Source organism: Apteryx rowi, unplaced genomic scaffold (assembly GCF_003343035.1).
Source record: "Apteryx rowi isolate R43461 unplaced genomic scaffold, aptRow1 scaffold_224, whole genome shotgun sequence".
NCBI lineage: Eukaryota > Metazoa > Chordata > Aves > Apterygiformes > Apterygidae > Apteryx > Apteryx rowi.
The window spans coordinates 776,181-794,099 of record NW_020448575.1 but is presented as its reverse complement, the minus strand read 5'-3'; the positions used below and the strand labels follow the sequence as shown (position 1 = coordinate 794,099).

The window sequence follows — 17,919 nt, the reverse complement described above, 5'->3', positions numbered from 1 at the left end:
CGCCCTGTGTTGGGACAGGGGTGCAACTGGTGTTCTTTACCACAGTTCAGTTTTATTTGTTCTCACGTCGCCTTGCTTTATGTTCAGCTGCCCCAGCAAGAGCATGTAAAGATGGAGGAAAAGAGAGGATGAGCTTTTTACCAGTTCAGCTGGTAGTTTAGCATTAGAAAGCTGAACATTTTTTAAGATCCTAAGTGTATCCACTGAAACGTGGCCAGTGTAAAACCTAAACACCTTCAGAAAATTTACAGCCACTGATCATTTCAGGAAACATGCTGCTGCTTAGAACAAGAAATAGTTGGGGAAAGGACCACGCAATGGTCTTGCAGCTTGTGAAGGAGAAGGTGTGAACGTAAATATTGAACACAATTACATGGCCTCTAAAGAGTTGCTATATAGCTCCTTAATTCTAGATTTTTTTTAAGTATGCTTATTTTAGTGCTATTTTAGCCTGTTTTTTTTATCCTTTTCCTTTTTTCCTTAGGAAGAGGCATAAAACTTGGAATGTGCTTTGCAAAAAGAATCTAGAGAATACTTGTTTCTACTGCGCTGTGTGCTTTCGTTGGTTATACGATGTGAAAAGGGTACCCCTGGCTCCTGTCAGTGGGCAGGCACCTGTGCAAGCAGTGCTACAAACTGGTGGCGTTAAAAAAGCTAGATGTCTGTCTCTGAATTCAGTTTCACAGCTAAGCAGATTCTGTGTGGTGTACCTCCTCCCACAGACGCTGCGCTTGTGAGCCTGGCTGTGCTGTAGTATCTGGAATTGCATCTCCTCCCCGCGTCGGCTGCCGGTGTCTCCTTCGCCATATGGGGAAGGGACGCAGGGTGTGCAACGGCCGTCTGCCGCGGAGCGGTGCAGTTTGCAGTGAGCTCAGGCCACATGTCTAAATGGCTGGAAAAATTAGATCCCTATGAACAAAGTGAAAAGTGTGTTAGTGGACAGCAAAAATCTGGATAGATTTTATTTTCATCAATGATGTTCACATTCAAAAGTGCTCCTGCTATTCCACTGGTGATGAGTCCTTTAAGTGTGGTCATGTGCCAGTGTTGGTGATGGGTGCTGAAAATGAGGGCAGCCTTTTTCCTGTGACGTGGTGCATTTTGGGAAAAGAACATACATGAACATGTTCACCCAGAAATGTGGTCCCTGCCCTGGGCAGGTCTGCCTGCGCGCTGGCCCCTTGGGGAGGCAACGTGCCGGAGAGTCCTGGAGAGGAGCAGAAAGGTCGGGGCGGGCCCGGGGCACCAGCAGGGCAGGAGTTTCCTCGGACCGCGGACCAGTCCTGGCCCTCAGACCTGGGGTGCCTACCACTGGCCTCCTTGTTGGGCCACGGCCTCAAAGTCTGTGGTGGAGAGCGGGAGAGGCCCTTCACTGCCCTCCGCTGAAATCCCGTGAACGTGCAGAGCGTTTCAGTGATTGTTCAAGAGTGCAGGGTGTGTCATACTAGCAATTACACAGTTTTTTAATAGAAACATGTTTCTCAGAATGATGCGACTTCTTAAATTGTCATTTCATTTTTTGCACTTAAAACACTCTTTGCAGGATGAACTTACTGCGGTGAATGTAAAGCAAGGCTTCAGTAATCAACCTGCTTTCTCTGGAGATGAGCATGGATCTGCCAGAAATATTGTCATTAATGCCTCAAAGGTAAGACAGGACTTGTCAGTCTGAGGGTACTCATTTAAATCAGTGTCAATGTTCTTTTCTCCATGAGGACAACTTCTGGTGAGCTGGTGATGATTGCACTTTGTTGTTGGCTGCTTTGCTTTCTAGTTGTAAGTCTTCATATCAAAGCTAATTCTAGAACTAATACAATAATGTTGAGCTATCTCTGCTGGCTGGTGTCATCTGTCTTCAGAGGAAAACACGGATACTGGGAACTAAAGGTAACTAGCACACTTCACTGTGGAAGAGAGACTGATTTTTGTTCCTTTTCTTTTGTTTGCTTCCCCTGCAAAGGCAGCAGTGACTCTTTTCCTGAAAGTCCCTGGTGTTTATGAATTTTTAACTTACTTTCATCTTGCATCTGTTTCATCAGGTTGTTTTCTACTGGGAGAAACCAGTCACTGTTTGGTCCAGTTCTATTGGAAATATATTCCTGGATTTTTTTAAGGGAAACTCAACTTTCCTGTGTGTTTTTTTTTTTTTTTGGGGGGGGGAGAGGGGGATTCAAAGAATACAAATAGAAAAGAGCAATGAAAGTCATCCTCCAGATTGAAAACTGTAGCTGTTTGGAAAAAGAAAATATTTATTTGAGGTGTCTACCTGGATTCTTCTACTGTCATTTTTTTTTCCTTTTGGGAAAACAGGAAGAAATAGTTTTGGGAGAGAAAGAAGTTTATCAAAGCTTTTTTAGACAAAGTAATTTTCTGTTTTTTGACTTTTTGAATGTATAACATTTTATGACTTTCTGGAAAAATGTGGATTTATTTTCACAGATTTTTTTATTTTAGCAAAGCATAAATCTGAAATGAGAACGAAATGTACAAGTAAATGATATGGTTACTGTTGTTGAAATGTTAAAGGCTTTTCTGTTGCATTCTTCTGATTTTTGCTTTCTAGAACTGCCACCTGCAGACACTTTCTTGCTTACCTTTTAATTATCTTGTTTTGACTATTATTGTACAGTGAAAAAGAACATAACTATTTGAAAATGACAAGTTGTAAAATAATGACAAGGAAGTGCTTGGAGTCATTTCAAAGATTTAAGTGTAGAATTATCAAAGTGAATTCAGTATCTTTTAAACTTTGTTAAATTTTAAAATTTGCTAACTATGGATATTTTTATTAGAAAATCAACCATTTTATTCTTACTGACAGGCTTAAAAGTAATTTCTACTTTAGTAATTTTGATTATATAAATAAACTTGCACAATAAATAAAACTTATTAGGCTCTCTTCTGCTGTTTTGGGATTGAAAGTGCTGGGGAAGCAAGTCTTATAACATTCTTCTGAAGATATCAAGTAGTAGCAGAAATGCTTTCAGTGGAATCAAAACACTTATTTGCTTATCCAGAACTGTGAAGTTTTGCCTGCTGTAACTGTTGATGGAAAGGCAATGAATGCAGTTCTTGTGACAGTGTAGTTTGGGTCTAAAAAGAAGTGAAAAACATGTATATACGTGGTTGATGATATGATAAAATGTTGAAAGAGGAATGTTCCAAGCCACTCTCAGGTTATACTGAATGGGGGCCTAAACCTGAGGTACTTGTCTGCTGGGGTGATGTGGCCTGGGGACTTGTGGTGAAATCACTATAAGCACGTGCATCTCTGCTGCGTCTCCACTGTCTCTGAGGCCTGGTCTTCGCTTTGGGTTGGTTTTGCTGACCTGCAGCTTCTGTAATAGTGCAGTAACGTTGCACTGACGCTTAGCATCAGGAATCTCTATCTCCTGGCTGCAGGGAATTAATCTTATTAAACTGATAGCCTAGGCTAGAGTGATGACTACATCTATTCAGATGGAAATCCTTTGTGGATTAATGTACAATAGATGATTGCTTACTGGGTTGTCATATGTTTTGCTTTTTCCACCAGATTGGCGCTTACTTTAGCAGCATATTAGCGGAAAAGCTAAAACTTAACACTTTCCAGGACACAGGAAAGAAGAAGCCACAAGTAAATGCCAAAGACAACTACTGGCTGGTTACTGCTCGGTCTCAGAGTGCAATTCACAACTGGTTCACAGATTTAGCTGGAAATAAACCACTGACCATTTTAGCAAAAAAGGTATTAAAACACTCCTTCCCCTCTTTCTTGGATTTTGGATTGTACTGAATTGGGCTAAGAGTAGGGCAGTATTCATAAGTATCAAGGTAAATGCCTAGAGCTTAAGCTGTATCTGTTAAAAAGTATAAATACCTATATAAAGCGTGTGTGTGCGCGTGTGTGTGCGCATATATAAATAAAAAAAGTAAAATGTTAGCCCTCAAATTAGCTTCTTGAAAATTGAAAGTGGTATGATAGGTATACAGACAGAAACCAATAACTATGTATAAATGAAATGTGGCTGTTGGGGGTGCACCTTTTTACTGAGGTTAGGATAACGGGTAACTTATGAGACTTGTGATTAGAGCTTCTGTGAAATAATGAGATTTTGCCATTAACTTCAAAAAGAATAGCGTTAATCTCTTAAGGTTCTATTTCTTGTCCCTGCATACTGCCATTCCTCAGAAAAGTTTAGATTCAGAAATTTAGTCTGAACCTGGGGATCCTAACCGTGTGTGCTTATACTGCTAGTGATGTGTAAGTGATTTTCAGAGTTGGTTTGGGTTTAAAAAACAAAACCAAAACAACTCCAACAAAGCAATGCCTCTTCCACCCTTGGCCCCGAGTGCCTAAACCCTGTGAAAGCTGTGGCCTGCCGGTGCTGAGCAGGGCTGCCCGGGCGGCTAATGCTGCCTCCTGCGTGAGGCACCACGGAGCCGGGACCTGCTGCAGTCCCCTCTCAGCTGTTCCCTTTCTGCTCGTGCTGGAGGTGGACGGCACTGGAGGCAGCGGCTGCTGTGTGGCAGGTTGTCCGTCTGCGAGGGTGCTACCTGAGCAAAGTGGAGCTTCGGAGCTGAGCAGTAAAAGGGTCTTTTAAACAGCTGTATTCCAGCTTAGGTGCATTTAACTTGCCGACAGCCAGATTCTTTGCCTGCACACTTCAAGGGTCTCTTTCTCAAACAAATGTCTGCTTTACAGAAATTCCCGTATCTCACTAGGAAATAGTTGGAAGCTGATGCATTCTTAAGAGAACCGGCATGTTAACTCCAACCCCTTTGCATGTTCTTCACGTTTAAATCTGTCTGATGTTGATATCTATTGTTAATAGTCTTTAAACACTCTTACTACTTACCTTATAGTTTAAGTTTCCAGTTAAGGAGATGAATTTATGCTGCTTTGTGGCAATCTTTGTATAACTGGAAAAGTCCATTTTGAGCTGTCTTTTTGAGATCCTGTGTGCTATCAATTAAGAACAGCAGAACAGGATAAAAGCTCATGTGGTCATTAAAACTCATCCAAGGAGGAACCTAAAACGCAGTAACAAAGCTGCTGCAATTCTTGCCTTTCCTTCCTGAAGCTTTGCATGCGAGCAGCTAATCTTCCAGTGATCTGTGAGTTACTGTGTGTATGAATTAAATTTAAACGGGGAACTTCTGTTCCAAAACTAGTGAGTACAAATGGTCTTGGGTCAAAATAACAGAAGGTACAAGTTTCACCAGTTTTGGTCTGTGGCCCTGCAGTCAGTGAAGAACAGGCACTATTTTGCCACCAGTGGAGCCACCTGCAACACCGATTAAACAGAATCTTTGCTGTGGCTAGCATGTCACCAACTAAAGCTTCCCTCAACTTTCTTAAAGGCAAACTTTATAAATAGAAACACTAGAGGGATTTCTTTGATTATGTATACTTTTTTTAAAAAATAGGTGGGCTTATGGAACTGCTGATGGCAGCACGTAGGCAGAGGCAACCTATAGGTGTCGGGTGCTGTTGGGACTGTGTGCGCTATCTCACTTGCTTCCTCTTTCGTTTCAGGTTCCTATTCTCAGTAAAAAAGAAGATGTTTTTGCTTACTTAGCAAAATATTCTGTGCCACTGCTGCGAGCGGCGTGGCTGATTAAGATGACATGTGCCTACTATGCTGCTATTTCTGAAGCTAAAATCAAGAAACGCCAGGCTACTGATCCAAATATCGGTAAATAACTCAAATGTATAAATGCACAGTAACAGCTAAAGGGGTCTGCTGCACTCATTCATGTCTTTGGTTTTTTGAAGTGTCCAGTGAGGAATCACTGTAATGGGAAGGGGAATGAAAAATTTTTGATCTGTTTCTCTTAAAAACCTATGTCAAAGAGTACAAAGAGCCATGCAGTATAAATACTGCTCTGCTGTGTTGGCTTGTTCTCCTCCCAGCTGATTCCTCCCCCAGTCTCCAGGCGCTGTATCTGAGGAGTTGACAGTGCTGCGTCTTAGACACCAACACCGGTCTCTGGGGGGTTGGCAGGAGTGGCAAACAGTTTGTGAAGATAAATGTTACCCAGGAATTGAACTGCTAATATGGAAAGCCCGAAATGAAATGTGAATTTCAAGCATATTTATTTGAACATAGGTGGCAATGTATTTTTTAAGTACTAGTGTTAAATGATGCTTTCTGGCATTAGCCTAGCAGGCCGAGCAGTGAATGCCTCTAAAGGACCAAAGGTACTGTAACTGTTACCAAAGTTGTAGTTTTATTCTCACAATTTACATACACTATATACAGTTCTTCAGTTATCTGGAATGAATTTTTTCCTTGTTTGTCCTCAAGATAAATGTACTTAGAACAGACAATTTCACCACTGTTTAGCAGCATCCCTGTGCTGCTCTGAGAAACTTCTGCTTGTTCCTGCCAAACCATTCTGTTGTTTCTTTCAAAACTTGCTTTGTTTTTTATTCGTAGGCTTGCAACCCTCATTTTTGCTTTCATCTTCAAATGAAGGCCCCAAAAGTGTATTTTGCATTTTCTAGCAAAAATGTTATGTTTGTTCCTTGGTTATAGTTTTCAAATTATTTTTTAAAAATTATGGTTTGAAAAAGAGAATTGCCTGCTTGCTTGTGTAGCTGTACTTCAGGCCCTTGTGCATGTTTTAGTGTGGTTGAGTACTGGGTTGCATGAATCCTCAATTGAATCGTTACAGCCTTTGCAGGAGAGGGAACAGCTATGTGGTGAATGGTAGCACTCCTGCTGTATTTAGTGCGCAGGCAACTCTTATAGCCACTCTTGCCTCTGTTCTTAGTGTATTTTCATTTTTGCCAAGGTAAAATACTCTTTGTTTTCACGTAACAGTGTCTGCTGTGTCTAGGTTACTTGCTTAGTGCAATTTTTAAATTGAAGAGGATGAAAGCTATTTTGTGCTAGACTTTCTGTAGCTGTGCACCAGACTGGTGGTAATGAGAGAGTTTGGCTTTGCAGGCAGGATGCAGAATACAACAGTTGCATTTTTGTTATTCAGTATTTTGTCTATTACAAACGTGGCATATACAGATTCCATGGTATTTTGGTGTTACAAAGGCACAAGGGATGCTGAGACAGGCTCACACCCTCAAAGCTTAATTTGTGGGTCTGTAGCTGATGGCGGACATCAGCTTTGATTTTTCCTGGAGGTAACTCTACAGGAAGAAGAGAGAGAGGAAGGCAAAAGGGGGCTTCTCTCCTGTGGCCACCCAGCACAGCAGCGATGGGTCCCCAGCGAGTGTCCTCCCCAGCACAAAGGTGGTGATGGATGCAGATGATAAAGGTGATTTCCAACGTAGTTTTTCCTAGTCTTGTCCACTTCTCATCGGGAGCCCCCCGAACTCCCTGCCAGTTGTTCATGGCTATGATGCTGTTGGTTGGTTGGGGTGTGCTTAATCAGGCACGTGTTGCACCACTCTGACTGATCATGAAGCTTTGTATGGGCTTGAGAATGAGTAATATTTACTGGGTATTTAAGTAAAAATTGTCTGTACTGTTATGCATAAAGTCTTGTGTTTATGTCTAGTTTATAAAACAAAAACTACAAAACCAGGGGTAGGAGAAGGGGGGAGAAGAAGAGGTGAGTCTCGCAGCGGTGGCAGCGGCTTCCTGCCCGAACCCGGGAGGAAACAGTGTCGAGGTGCAGGTGCCAGGGCAGAAGGGAGCAGCGTGGGAGCAGCGGTGGGAACCCTGCTGCGGTGGCCAGCGTGGGAGGGAGCGGAGCTGGGGGCAGGAGGGCTGCAGGATCGCAGGAGGCCTGGACACTGTACCAACCAGGGCACCTAAGGCATTGTGCAACGAGGCTCTGTTGGCGCTTCTTTGTGACCGGTTATTACTGATTGATTTATGTTTATTCTAGCTGTTGCTCACTAGTACAACTTCTTTAACATCACGTTGCTGAGTCTTGTTGCATAAACATGTTTTCTTTAGCTCAATCATTATTTGTTTTCTCTGAGTCTCTCCTGGGGGAAAAAAAATCAGATTGTAATTTTTTAGTAAACACTCAACACTGAGAAGTGTCCCTGGTAACCCTGCTCTAGAGAGCAGTCTTTTATGTTAACCCATTGTAGCTGACAGCAAGGCTGAAGTGTGTGACGAGATGAGTCTTGAATTTGCATTCATATCTTGTTTGACTGAAAATCATGTCTTTGGAGGACTGCCTGCTGAGGGATCATAAATATTTGAGGTAAAGTAATTATCAGAATATCTTCCAGCCCACATTTCCTTTGAGAGCCTTAATTTCATCTGACTCTCTGCTGAACACAGCAAGTTCTGGGTACAGCTGGAGGGTAGGTGTGCACCATCAAATTGCACCTCAGCTCCAGTCTAAGAACTAGCTCCACATCACAGAGGGTTTGGGTGACGGTTGGGGAAACTACAGGTCTTCTCAGAGCTGGACTGAGGTGCCAGTGCTTTTGTCAAGGAAAATGGAGGTCCTTGTATCTGTCAACTGAATTCATTTGGAAATTTCTTGCAGATTTTTGTAGGTTTTAAAATCTGTTTTGTACTTGGAAAATGATACAAAGCTCTTAGTTTCACTAAGGTTTTTAAGTATGCGGTGGTTTGCCTACAGAGTGAACTAAATGCTCTGATCTTTTTATCGCAACATGAGTTGTCATGGTGAGGATGAGACTCTGAATCTTTTTCGGATTTAACAGTTTTTTAGATTTTGTGACAGAGTGTGAGTTTAGTTTAAACAGTTGGGTAACTTTTGGGTAACTTTTGACTTCATAATACCATTGCGCCTCTTATTGCTTATGCCAGTAGACTGCGTGTTAGCCATGTTTCCTCAAAGCAATAGGATGAGCTGCACTGGCATTGCTTCCAGTTAATAACTCTTGTTTGGAAGTCTTCCTACGCAGGCAGTAATGAAAGAAAAGCTGGTCAGCTGGAATAGCACTATAGTAGTGGGTAGGTGTGGGGAGCAATGCACGTAGATGTGTGTGTTTGTGTGAAACAAATGAGATAAGAATTTAGTCTGGTGTGTTATGGGTTTGACAGAGTCCTGGGTTTTCCATCTTATTTTAAAGAACAGGCTTTGGAACAGTGACATCAAGATGGGGAAATTGATTCACCTCAGTTGCCAACCATGCTATGTTATCCTATGTCATCTTCCTAAGAGCCCTGTCAAAATTGCATCAAGGTATGGCCCTTTATGTGTTTTGTGATTTTATTGGTGATATAGCGAACCTGTTCAGATGAACGTGCCTTGAGATACTCTAAAAAATGTTAGAGAAGAGCGTGTGCTGAGATGCTCTAACCTTGAGCTTGATGTCTGGCAATGTTTGGACTGCACGTGCTGGGCTCAGCGTGGATGTTAGTGTTTGTTCTGCAGCGTGCTCAAACGACAATGACTAAAATAGGAAGGTGTCCTGCCGGTGACTGGTGACAGAGAGCAAGGGGGAGGCAGAGAGGAGGTCGGCAATAAGGAGAAGAGACAACAGCCGCCCAGAATATCAAGTCAGGCTGATGCCTCCATTCTCGTATTAAATCTAGGAGGCCATGCTCTGATTAGCTTAGCTGTAGTGAGGTCAGTGCTGTTTTGGTGGGATGTTAGCATAGTTCTCTACTCCTCTTCCCAGAGCAGGAAAAACTCAGTCTCAGTTAAGCAGTTTTATAACCACTTAGTGGGACTGGATGACTTGCTCTTTCTTTCTCTCAACTTCCCATTCTGTCTTTAGCTCAGCACATCCCTTGTACCAACGGATGCTGAAGCAGGCCCTCTTTTTTCCTTCTCTTTTCCTTGCTTACAACTGCAAGAGTTGGTCTTTGCAGCAACTTATCTTTCCCGGTAAGTTGGTCTAGATCTGGTGCACCCTGGCTAGGAGTAGTAGCTCCTTAAAATAAGAGGAGGTTATGCTTACTGGGAAGGTGAGAGTTGATACTGTGTGGTGGGGAAGCAGGTGGGAAAGCCCTGCTCACGTCTGCTGTGGCTGCCTCCATGGTGACCTCTGCTTCAGGCTAAAATGAACGAAGCCTGTAAGAGTACGTGGGGGTCGAGGTGCCCGTGATTTTTGTCATGGAGTACTCTGAAGCAGGTTTCTGAGTCTGCCAAATGTGATACTGAAGGCTATGCTGTCTGTCCAAATTCCCTATTTTTGCAAAGTTTATTTGGAATTTATTTAGAAAGTAATTTGTTGCTCATTTGAGAACGGCTGAAGATTACTCAATAATGTTTCTGATTTGTGCCCTATGTATTGCAAATTTTTCATTTTCCATGGTTTCTAACTCAGTGGCACAGCAATATTGATAATTGCTTTGGGAAAATTATTCTTTCATAGTGTGACATGAAAAAGGTGTGCAGTAGTGGATTTGTGGTTGTTTCCACAAAAACGTGTGAACGTTTGAAGTAAATGTTTACATAATGTAGTTAAACAGCTATATGAAAACACTAAAGCCCTTAGCCTTGTACAGAAATTTCAGGAGACTGAAATGAAAGGATTCCACGTATATTCCGAACATGTCGACAGAACTACCGACTGAACAAACCAGCTTAAATCTGGGGTGGGTAGCAAACACTGAGAAGAGATGTGTTTTGGAGTGGTGGTCCCTGTCGCTCTGACGGTTGACAGGCTTAGGCCGCCAAAGCGGCTGCATTATGCATTCATAAAAGAATGCGCTCCTCTAAAATATGCTGCACGCTGGTTAAACACAGCTCTGACAGATGTGGATCTCCTGGGTCGTTCCGGCTGCGCTGCTAAGAGAATGCCTTCCTTGCCGTTCCTCCTTTCCCAAAGCTTTGTCTAGGTAAGCATCTCCTGTCGAGTCAGTCCTGGCCCGTGCTGCCTGGAGGAAAGCCTGTCGAGAAGCGGGCTGGCTAAGGCTCGCTCGAGGCTGCTGCTCTCTGTCCCAGGAAGCACGTGTGGTGCAAAGTGCGGAGAGAGGCGGCTTCATCTGGCAGTGTAGGTGTGCAGCTCTCCTGTCGTGTTCATGTCTCTGCAGTATAAATGGTGATTACAGCTGTATTCGGTGGTGCTGCTCCGACTGTGCCGCTCTGCGCAGTTCACTGCATTGGCTTCCCTTGTGCTCGATTTTAGATTGAGAATAATCCATGAAAGAGTAGGTTGCTTCAGCTGGAATCACTTTACACAAGCTTCGCATTGGCAGTGTGGAGATATGGGTAATTTGGAGTCACAGAAACCTTCCTGAAAATAAGATGACCCAAGAGTTTGGTTATAATAGTGTTTAAAAATAACCCTGAAGGAATTAGATGTGGTTTAAGCCAGACCACAAAAGAATGTGCATATATTGTGTATTTATATAAATATATATAAATATGTATTTTTTCAGAAAGGGGTTGGAATCAGTGTCATGATTTGATCAATAGATATTGAGCTACCGGTTCTGGCCAGCTTGATTCTAACGCTCTAAAACTGGGAGGTCATGTTCTGAACCAAGTGGAAGACAGAATTTTTGAAGAAGTTCTGTTCCTCATATTTTTGTGGCTTTGGGGAATGTGGCAAGAAGTTTTGCTTCTGCCATTTCTCCTTCTAGGGAAGATGCTGAAAGGAGTAGCTACTTGATTTATTCCTGCCACACCCTCAGCAGCTGTGACACTTGATTCGTTTTGCTTTATTCCCTAACCTGCCTGCCTTTTTCTAACGTTGGCTCTGTAGTAATGTTGCCGAATATATTGCACAGGAACAGCATCATATAAAAGCTTTGTTCATACAGAACTTGACAGTTGTATACAAATCATCATTTTCTTTTCTTAATTTTAAACTATTTACTGGTGATAGTTCAAAATTTTACACTTGATTTTTCTTGCAGGTGAAAGAATGAGTACTGATGCTTCTCGTGTCCTCTCTTCATATTGCTTCCTTGTCTGTAGATGAAAGTGGCCTGACCTCTTGCAGAAGCTGCTGCTGTCACCAGCTGAAACTTAGCAGTGTCTTGTTTTTCAGTTGCCTTTGTTACTCTCGTCCTAGACAGTCGTGGAAGCCACGCGTGCTGTGCGTTTTGAAATAAATGTGCTGTTTGAGGGGAGTGTGTGTGTGTCCCAAAGTATGCTTGGTGCAATCCTAGTCACTTTATTACAAGGCAATATTTTCTGGAGGAGCACCAGGCGGATTAATGGGGTATTCTTTTTCTTTTTATCAGAGCACGTCTCAGGGTTCCTGTGGGAAGAGGGTCATTCATAGGTTTTACAAGTGAGGATAGAGGAATGTCTTTACATGGTTATGATGCCCTTAAAGCTTTTTTGAGTTAAGAGCCTTTTTCTACTGCATCAGAATTTGGAGAGATGAGAAATTAAGTGTGTTTTGTAACCATGGAATAGCACCTTTTCACTGTGTACAGGCAGAGACGGTCTCCTGCGTGAGCGTGACTCTTGGGGTGAAGGACCGTGGTTCTCAGGTGGCCACGAGCAGCGGTGGCTGGAGAGCATGCGAGCACTTAACAAGGGAACTGCTGGAGCTGAGGAGCACTGAGGCCGGTTAAATTTGACCAAAAGTGTTGATCTGCTAGTAGTTCGTCTAGTTATAGTGTGCATTGATTTGAATTCCTGACTTGCAGAAATGCCAAGATGAGCAAGCAAACTTACTTCTGTTCACTAATTTCTCCAAGTTTTGCTAAATATAGGATCACTGCTGAAGCAGAGAGAAAACCTGATTTATTTTTGGTAGGTTCATGTATTTGGTGAACAGCACCTTCTGACTCATCTGTAATAAAAGATAATCACTCTTTCTTGTAAGCCTCTGTGCTGTGCTGCTCAGTCTGACCTAAAAAACTGCTCCTGAACCTTTGCATTCTTGTCAGAGTGAAAATCTGGAGGAGTTACCATTTTCAAGAACAGTTTTATATCCCATTGCTTGTACAAAATTCTGAGTTTTATTCTCCCTATATTTGGAGGGGGAGGGAAGAGGGGAATAAAGCTCCAGACAGAAGGTAGTAATTGTAGTATACTTACTTTATCTATTTCAAAGCTGTTTTGTGGCTGAATGCTGAGCCCTGATGAAAGAGAGCTGATTCCCTAAAGATGTAGCTTGTATGCTTAAAGGTGTGCTTCTTACATCACAGACAGAATTAACCCTAAACTAGCAGGCTACTTACATAACTGACAGTGCTTTGAGAATGATGCACAGGAGAGGCACATAAAAAGCCCATTAATTTGCAAAAGGTTTTTGCATTATGAGACTGTTGGTTAATGTTTTGGAGAAATCCTTTGACTACAAAGGCAATATAAATTTGTTTTAATTCTGACAGTGAAAGAAATCTGTTATCGCCTGAAGTGTTCTAATTGTAAACTTATTTTGCAGAATGGACGCAAATTATTACTAGATACCTTCGAGAGCAGCTGGCAAAGGTTGCAGAGTTTTATCATATGACTTCTGGCCAAGGCAACAACTCTGTAGCGATGCCTCAGGAGATGGAGCACGCCCTGAAGCAGTGGGAATATAATGAAAAATTGTCATTTTATATGTTTCAGGTAATACTTCAAGAAGTGCATGGTATTTTTTTGAGGTTACTGTACTTGGAAAGTTCAATTTTAGAACTTACTGGTAACATTTGTCATAAGGCTTGCACAAATTGTAAATGCTAATTCCTGTTAAAGATTTGCTAGCTGAAAAAGCTGTGATTTGCTTAACGTGCTTGATTACAATTGCAGCAATGTACTCGCCTCTTCTGGCTCTTCCAGATGATCCCATCTTTTAACGGTGATTTTAATTACTGTGGGTCAGGCTGGTCACTGTGGCGCATTGAACCATGGATGTTGAAGTAGCAACGGGCTGTTCCATTCCACACTGGTCTGGCTCCTGGCCACCGTTGCAGGCCAGCACCAGCAGTCTGGACAGGCAGAGGAGCTGAGGTGCCCAGGGGCCTCGGCACCACAGGCCATCAGCTGAGGACCTGTTGTGGCTTAGTGGGAGCAGAAGTCCCGATACTCATTGAGCAAGATCACCTGAGCTTGAGCACACCTGTTTAGTGCTTCCTGTTAATACTTGATGCATTATCTTAAATCCTTTAAGGAAGGAATGCTTGAGAGACACGAATATTTGACATGGATACTGGATGTTTTGGAAAAAATCAGACCTATTGATGACGATCTTCTTAAGCTGTTGTTGCCGCTAATGCTGCAGGTACAAAGCATGTATTAAAGCCATGTGACTTACAAAATCAATACAAGTCTGATTAGTATAACTTAAATAATTTTTGAATGATTCTAATATTTGTGGTGACAAAATCTGTTTATACATAAACATTTTTACATATGACATTTATGGAAATATGGTGCATGCTTAGAATAAGTAAAGACAATTTCCTGCATTATAATCCTTCTTATTTTAAATTGGTAGGAGGATTCTTTTTCTGTAACTGATCCTGCAGGACAGATGAAATTTGAGACAGAAGTATAAACTTGCATTTGAGCTGCTCTTTTCTTTTTCAGCTTCTGAGATCTTGGATTAGGTGATCCATTCTAGTTTATGCATGTCCAGTGTTAGATTGTTAATGAAAATGAATATGTGGAAAAGACTGCCTAGTAAACTGTGTGTTTTTTTTTTATTATTTCAGTACTCAGAAGAATTTGTTCAGTCAGCTTATCTGTCCCGTCGCCTTGCTTATTTTTGTGCCAGACGCCTATCTTTATTGCTAGGCGATGGTCCTAACCTTGTAGCTGCACATTCTCCTCATATAATTATTGGACCAAATAACCCTCCTTTAGCAGCCCCAAGTCCGACTGCACCTGGTCCTGTGGTGAGCCCGGTACAGCTAGCCTGTTCAGATTTCCTCTCCTGCCCGCAACATCGTCCGTTGGTTTATGGACTTAGTTGTATGCTGCAGGTAGGCCAATGTTTTGTTGATTCTTGTCAAGGCTATAACCATTCAATATATCTGAAAATAAAGTGTTTTCTGGGTTGGGCAAGATGTGCTACTCGTGGGTCTGGAAAGAGCATGAAGGTGAATTCTCCACATCGACTGCGATGCGATGTTGGAACCCCATCGAGAAGCTTGTGCTACCTGCATATCTGTCGCACCTCTTCCATGGGGGAGAATGACCCTGCTGGCTAGAGGGATCAAACCTCCCTCGTGACAGTGTTTCTGGTTGCAGTAATGTTCTGTGCAATATGTGTTCATCACTGGTGAGCCTGCTCCTTTCTGCCAGACCCTGGCTGTTTTTGATTGCAGTTGAGCAGAAGATGGCACCGTACTGACTCCTCCTACCGCCCCTGAGGATGTCCTTCCTCCTTCCAGCTTGTCACAGACTCTTGGTACCATCGCAGATACTTTGCTTTGGTTCTGGGAGAGCAGGAAGTAGTATATATTGCCTTGTCAGCTTTCACGGTTTTTAAAACTGTGGACTAGAAGAAACTGCTTGGCAATAGCAGGATTGTCAAGAGAATAATTATTTTCTAAAAGAGGATTGTATAACAAGCTGCTGCTGTTGAGCTGCCTCAGTCAAGCCCTGCTGCTGTTGTGTCCGCTCAGTTGTATGCCTCCAGGGGCTGCGTGGAGATGTCCTGGTTATGGTACCAAGAGCATGCTGGTGATGTGCAGCTCCATCTCACGGGGCTGCCGCTTTCTCGCAGCGGTAGCAAAGAGGGGAGTTTAGAGCCTGGAGGCAAGCCAGGGTGTTCAGGCTGTACACAAGAAAGACTCATCGGCACTAACTGAAGAGAGTAAGTGGGAGAAAATCAGCGTCTCTCCCTCTGTTGAGGGTGTGTGGCTGCAGAAAGTCAGATCCTGTCTTGCTCTGAGCGTGCTGTGACTCTTTCCTCTCGAGCAATGATCTGTCATAGGAACTTCAGCATTTGTCTCCATGGTGGACTGCTGGTGTAGGCTCGTATGCTCTCTGGCAGCTTTACAGCTTTTTCTGTACTAACAGCACAGTGGCTGGTCTTTCTGCTGCACCTGTACTATTTGGGGGGGGTGGGGGAGTGGCGGTTTTGTTTTTTGTTGTTTTTTTCCCCTCTTGGTCCAGGGAGAGCCCTGATTTAGACAAGCTCTCAGGCTTTTCAAAGGAGCGTCTCTGTAGGCCATGCTTTTGTTAAGCTACTGCTTTGGAATCCAGACCTGGATTTGGAGAACTTCCCAATAAATAATCCAGGAGTCTCAGAAATAAGCATACATAAGATGAGTCTGCTGCTGTCATTTTAGATGGGATTTAAGATCTGACCCCAAAATACTAAAGCATTCTTCTTTTGGTCTGGACAGTACTAGATGCTACAGGGAAGTAGGTATCTACTGATAAGCCATTGTAAAATAACTGTTTTGCAGCCTGTTGGTGCAGCATCTTAAGATTTACTTCAAAAGAAATGACAAGTTCGTGATGCATTTCAGTGACTCTTGTGCTTTAAAATCTTGATAGAAGAGTTTATTTTAATTAAAATATTGTTTTAATTTTTCATATGTTGCTTCTCTTTGTGAGCTGAGCACCAAAGTTATTTACTTTTTTTTCTAAAGCACATTCACATTTCACACCGAATCTGATTAAAATTAACCTTTGTTCTTTGACAGCACTATCAAAGCAATACAAATGTGAATTGAACATATATTTACATACAATTTTTAATTTAATAGTGAAGAAGGAAAATTACATATTAACTGAATTTCTGCAAATGGGTGTTTTTAAGTAACTGTGCACAGGCCTACCTTTTGTTTCTTTCGCTGTAGTAGTTAGTGATTCGAGTCTCCTGAACTCTCTTATTGTTGGTCTTATCTGTCACACGTGTTTATCAAAAGGAATTTCTTCTAAGTGTTTTATGCTATTGTTTGCAGACTGTAACTCTTTGTTGCCCAAGTGCCTTGGTGTGGAATTATTCCACGAATGAGAATAAGAACATTAATCCAGGCTCGCCTCTGGATTTACTTCAAGTTGCTCCATCTAGTTTACCTATGCCAGGTGGAAATTCAGCATTTAATCAGCAGGTAAGCTTTTTTCGTTGTCAAATTGCAGAGATCTATTCTATATCCCAGAAAGTGATTTTGTGGTCACTAGGAGTACAGTTAACTTCAAATGTTTCTATAGTTCTAGACTAGTGATGTGCTAGCTTTCGATAAGCTTAGTTTGTACTTCATCTATGTGCTGTTTTTGTGAAAATATCGGGAATTTAATTTGTTATTCAGATGTTTTCAGTTATTAAACTGAAATTACCTTAAGATGTAAAATGGCAAATAAGCAGTTTTTTGTACTGTATTGTGAAATGTGACTTTTCAGACACAGTAAAAGTTAACTTTTGCAGAGTTGGATGTCAGTATCAGATGGAAAAGATGTTTTATTTTACTAGATGATATTTAACAGACAAAAGCATTTGAACAGAACATACTTCAGTTTGCTGTTTCCAAATGTAGGAAGTATTGTGAAACACTATAGGGTACCTTGCTCCTGCTGAGAAATCTGACACAAGCTTGAAATGAGAATTGTGACTTCCCACCACTAGCTAATTAGCAACAATAATTTTTGCAGGTTCGGGCAAAGATTTATGAAGTGGAACAGCAGATAAAACAAAGAGGCCGTGCTGTGGAGGTGCGGTGGTCTTTCGACAAGTGCCAAGAATCAACTGCAGGTAAGGCAAGTCAAATATGAAACAAATGTTGGCTGCCTTAGGGTTTAAATCTGTTCTTTGAGTATAATCCTATTGCACTGTGACTAATTCTAGTAATAGATACGACAGATGGGTGCAGTGTAAATGCCAGTCAGCATTCTCCCCTGTTTTTGGACTGGTGATAGAGCATTAACATGGAAGTTTTGGGTAGAGACTAAGGATTCAGGTTTGGGCTTGGATACTTCCAGCTCCTGGACCCAACTGGATATCCAGCTGAGGACTGTGTATGAAATAGCTTCTTTGGAGCTTAGGTGTGGTTTGATAGGGCAGAGATTCTTGCTGGCCATTTGTGTATTAAAACATACAAAATTAGAAAATATGGAGTCACTTTCTGGCATTTGTACTTGGGCTTTCTTCTGCATAACAAAAAGAACAGCCACCTAACAATGAAATAAACA

General features: G+C 42.1%; 1 protein-coding gene across 1 annotated transcript in view; it reads left to right on the top strand.

Annotated features, from left to right (window-relative positions):
* Positions 1-317: 317 nt before the first annotated feature.
* The window catches only part of MED12L (mediator complex subunit 12 like), a 157,034-nt gene continuing 139,432 nt past the window's right edge, over positions 318-17,919 (top strand). The window contains exons 1-9 of the mRNA XM_026065168.1: positions 318-344; positions 1,544-1,648; positions 3,536-3,727; positions 5,519-5,678; positions 13,235-13,404; positions 13,946-14,056; positions 14,490-14,759; positions 16,695-16,844; positions 17,383-17,482. Of these exons, the coding sequence (XP_025920953.1) occupies positions 318-344; positions 1,544-1,648; positions 3,536-3,727; positions 5,519-5,678; positions 13,235-13,404; positions 13,946-14,056; positions 14,490-14,759; positions 16,695-16,844; positions 17,383-17,482 (1,285 nt within the window). The remainder of the gene's footprint in view (positions 345-1,543; positions 1,649-3,535; positions 3,728-5,518; positions 5,679-13,234; positions 13,405-13,945; positions 14,057-14,489; positions 14,760-16,694; positions 16,845-17,382; positions 17,483-17,919) is intronic.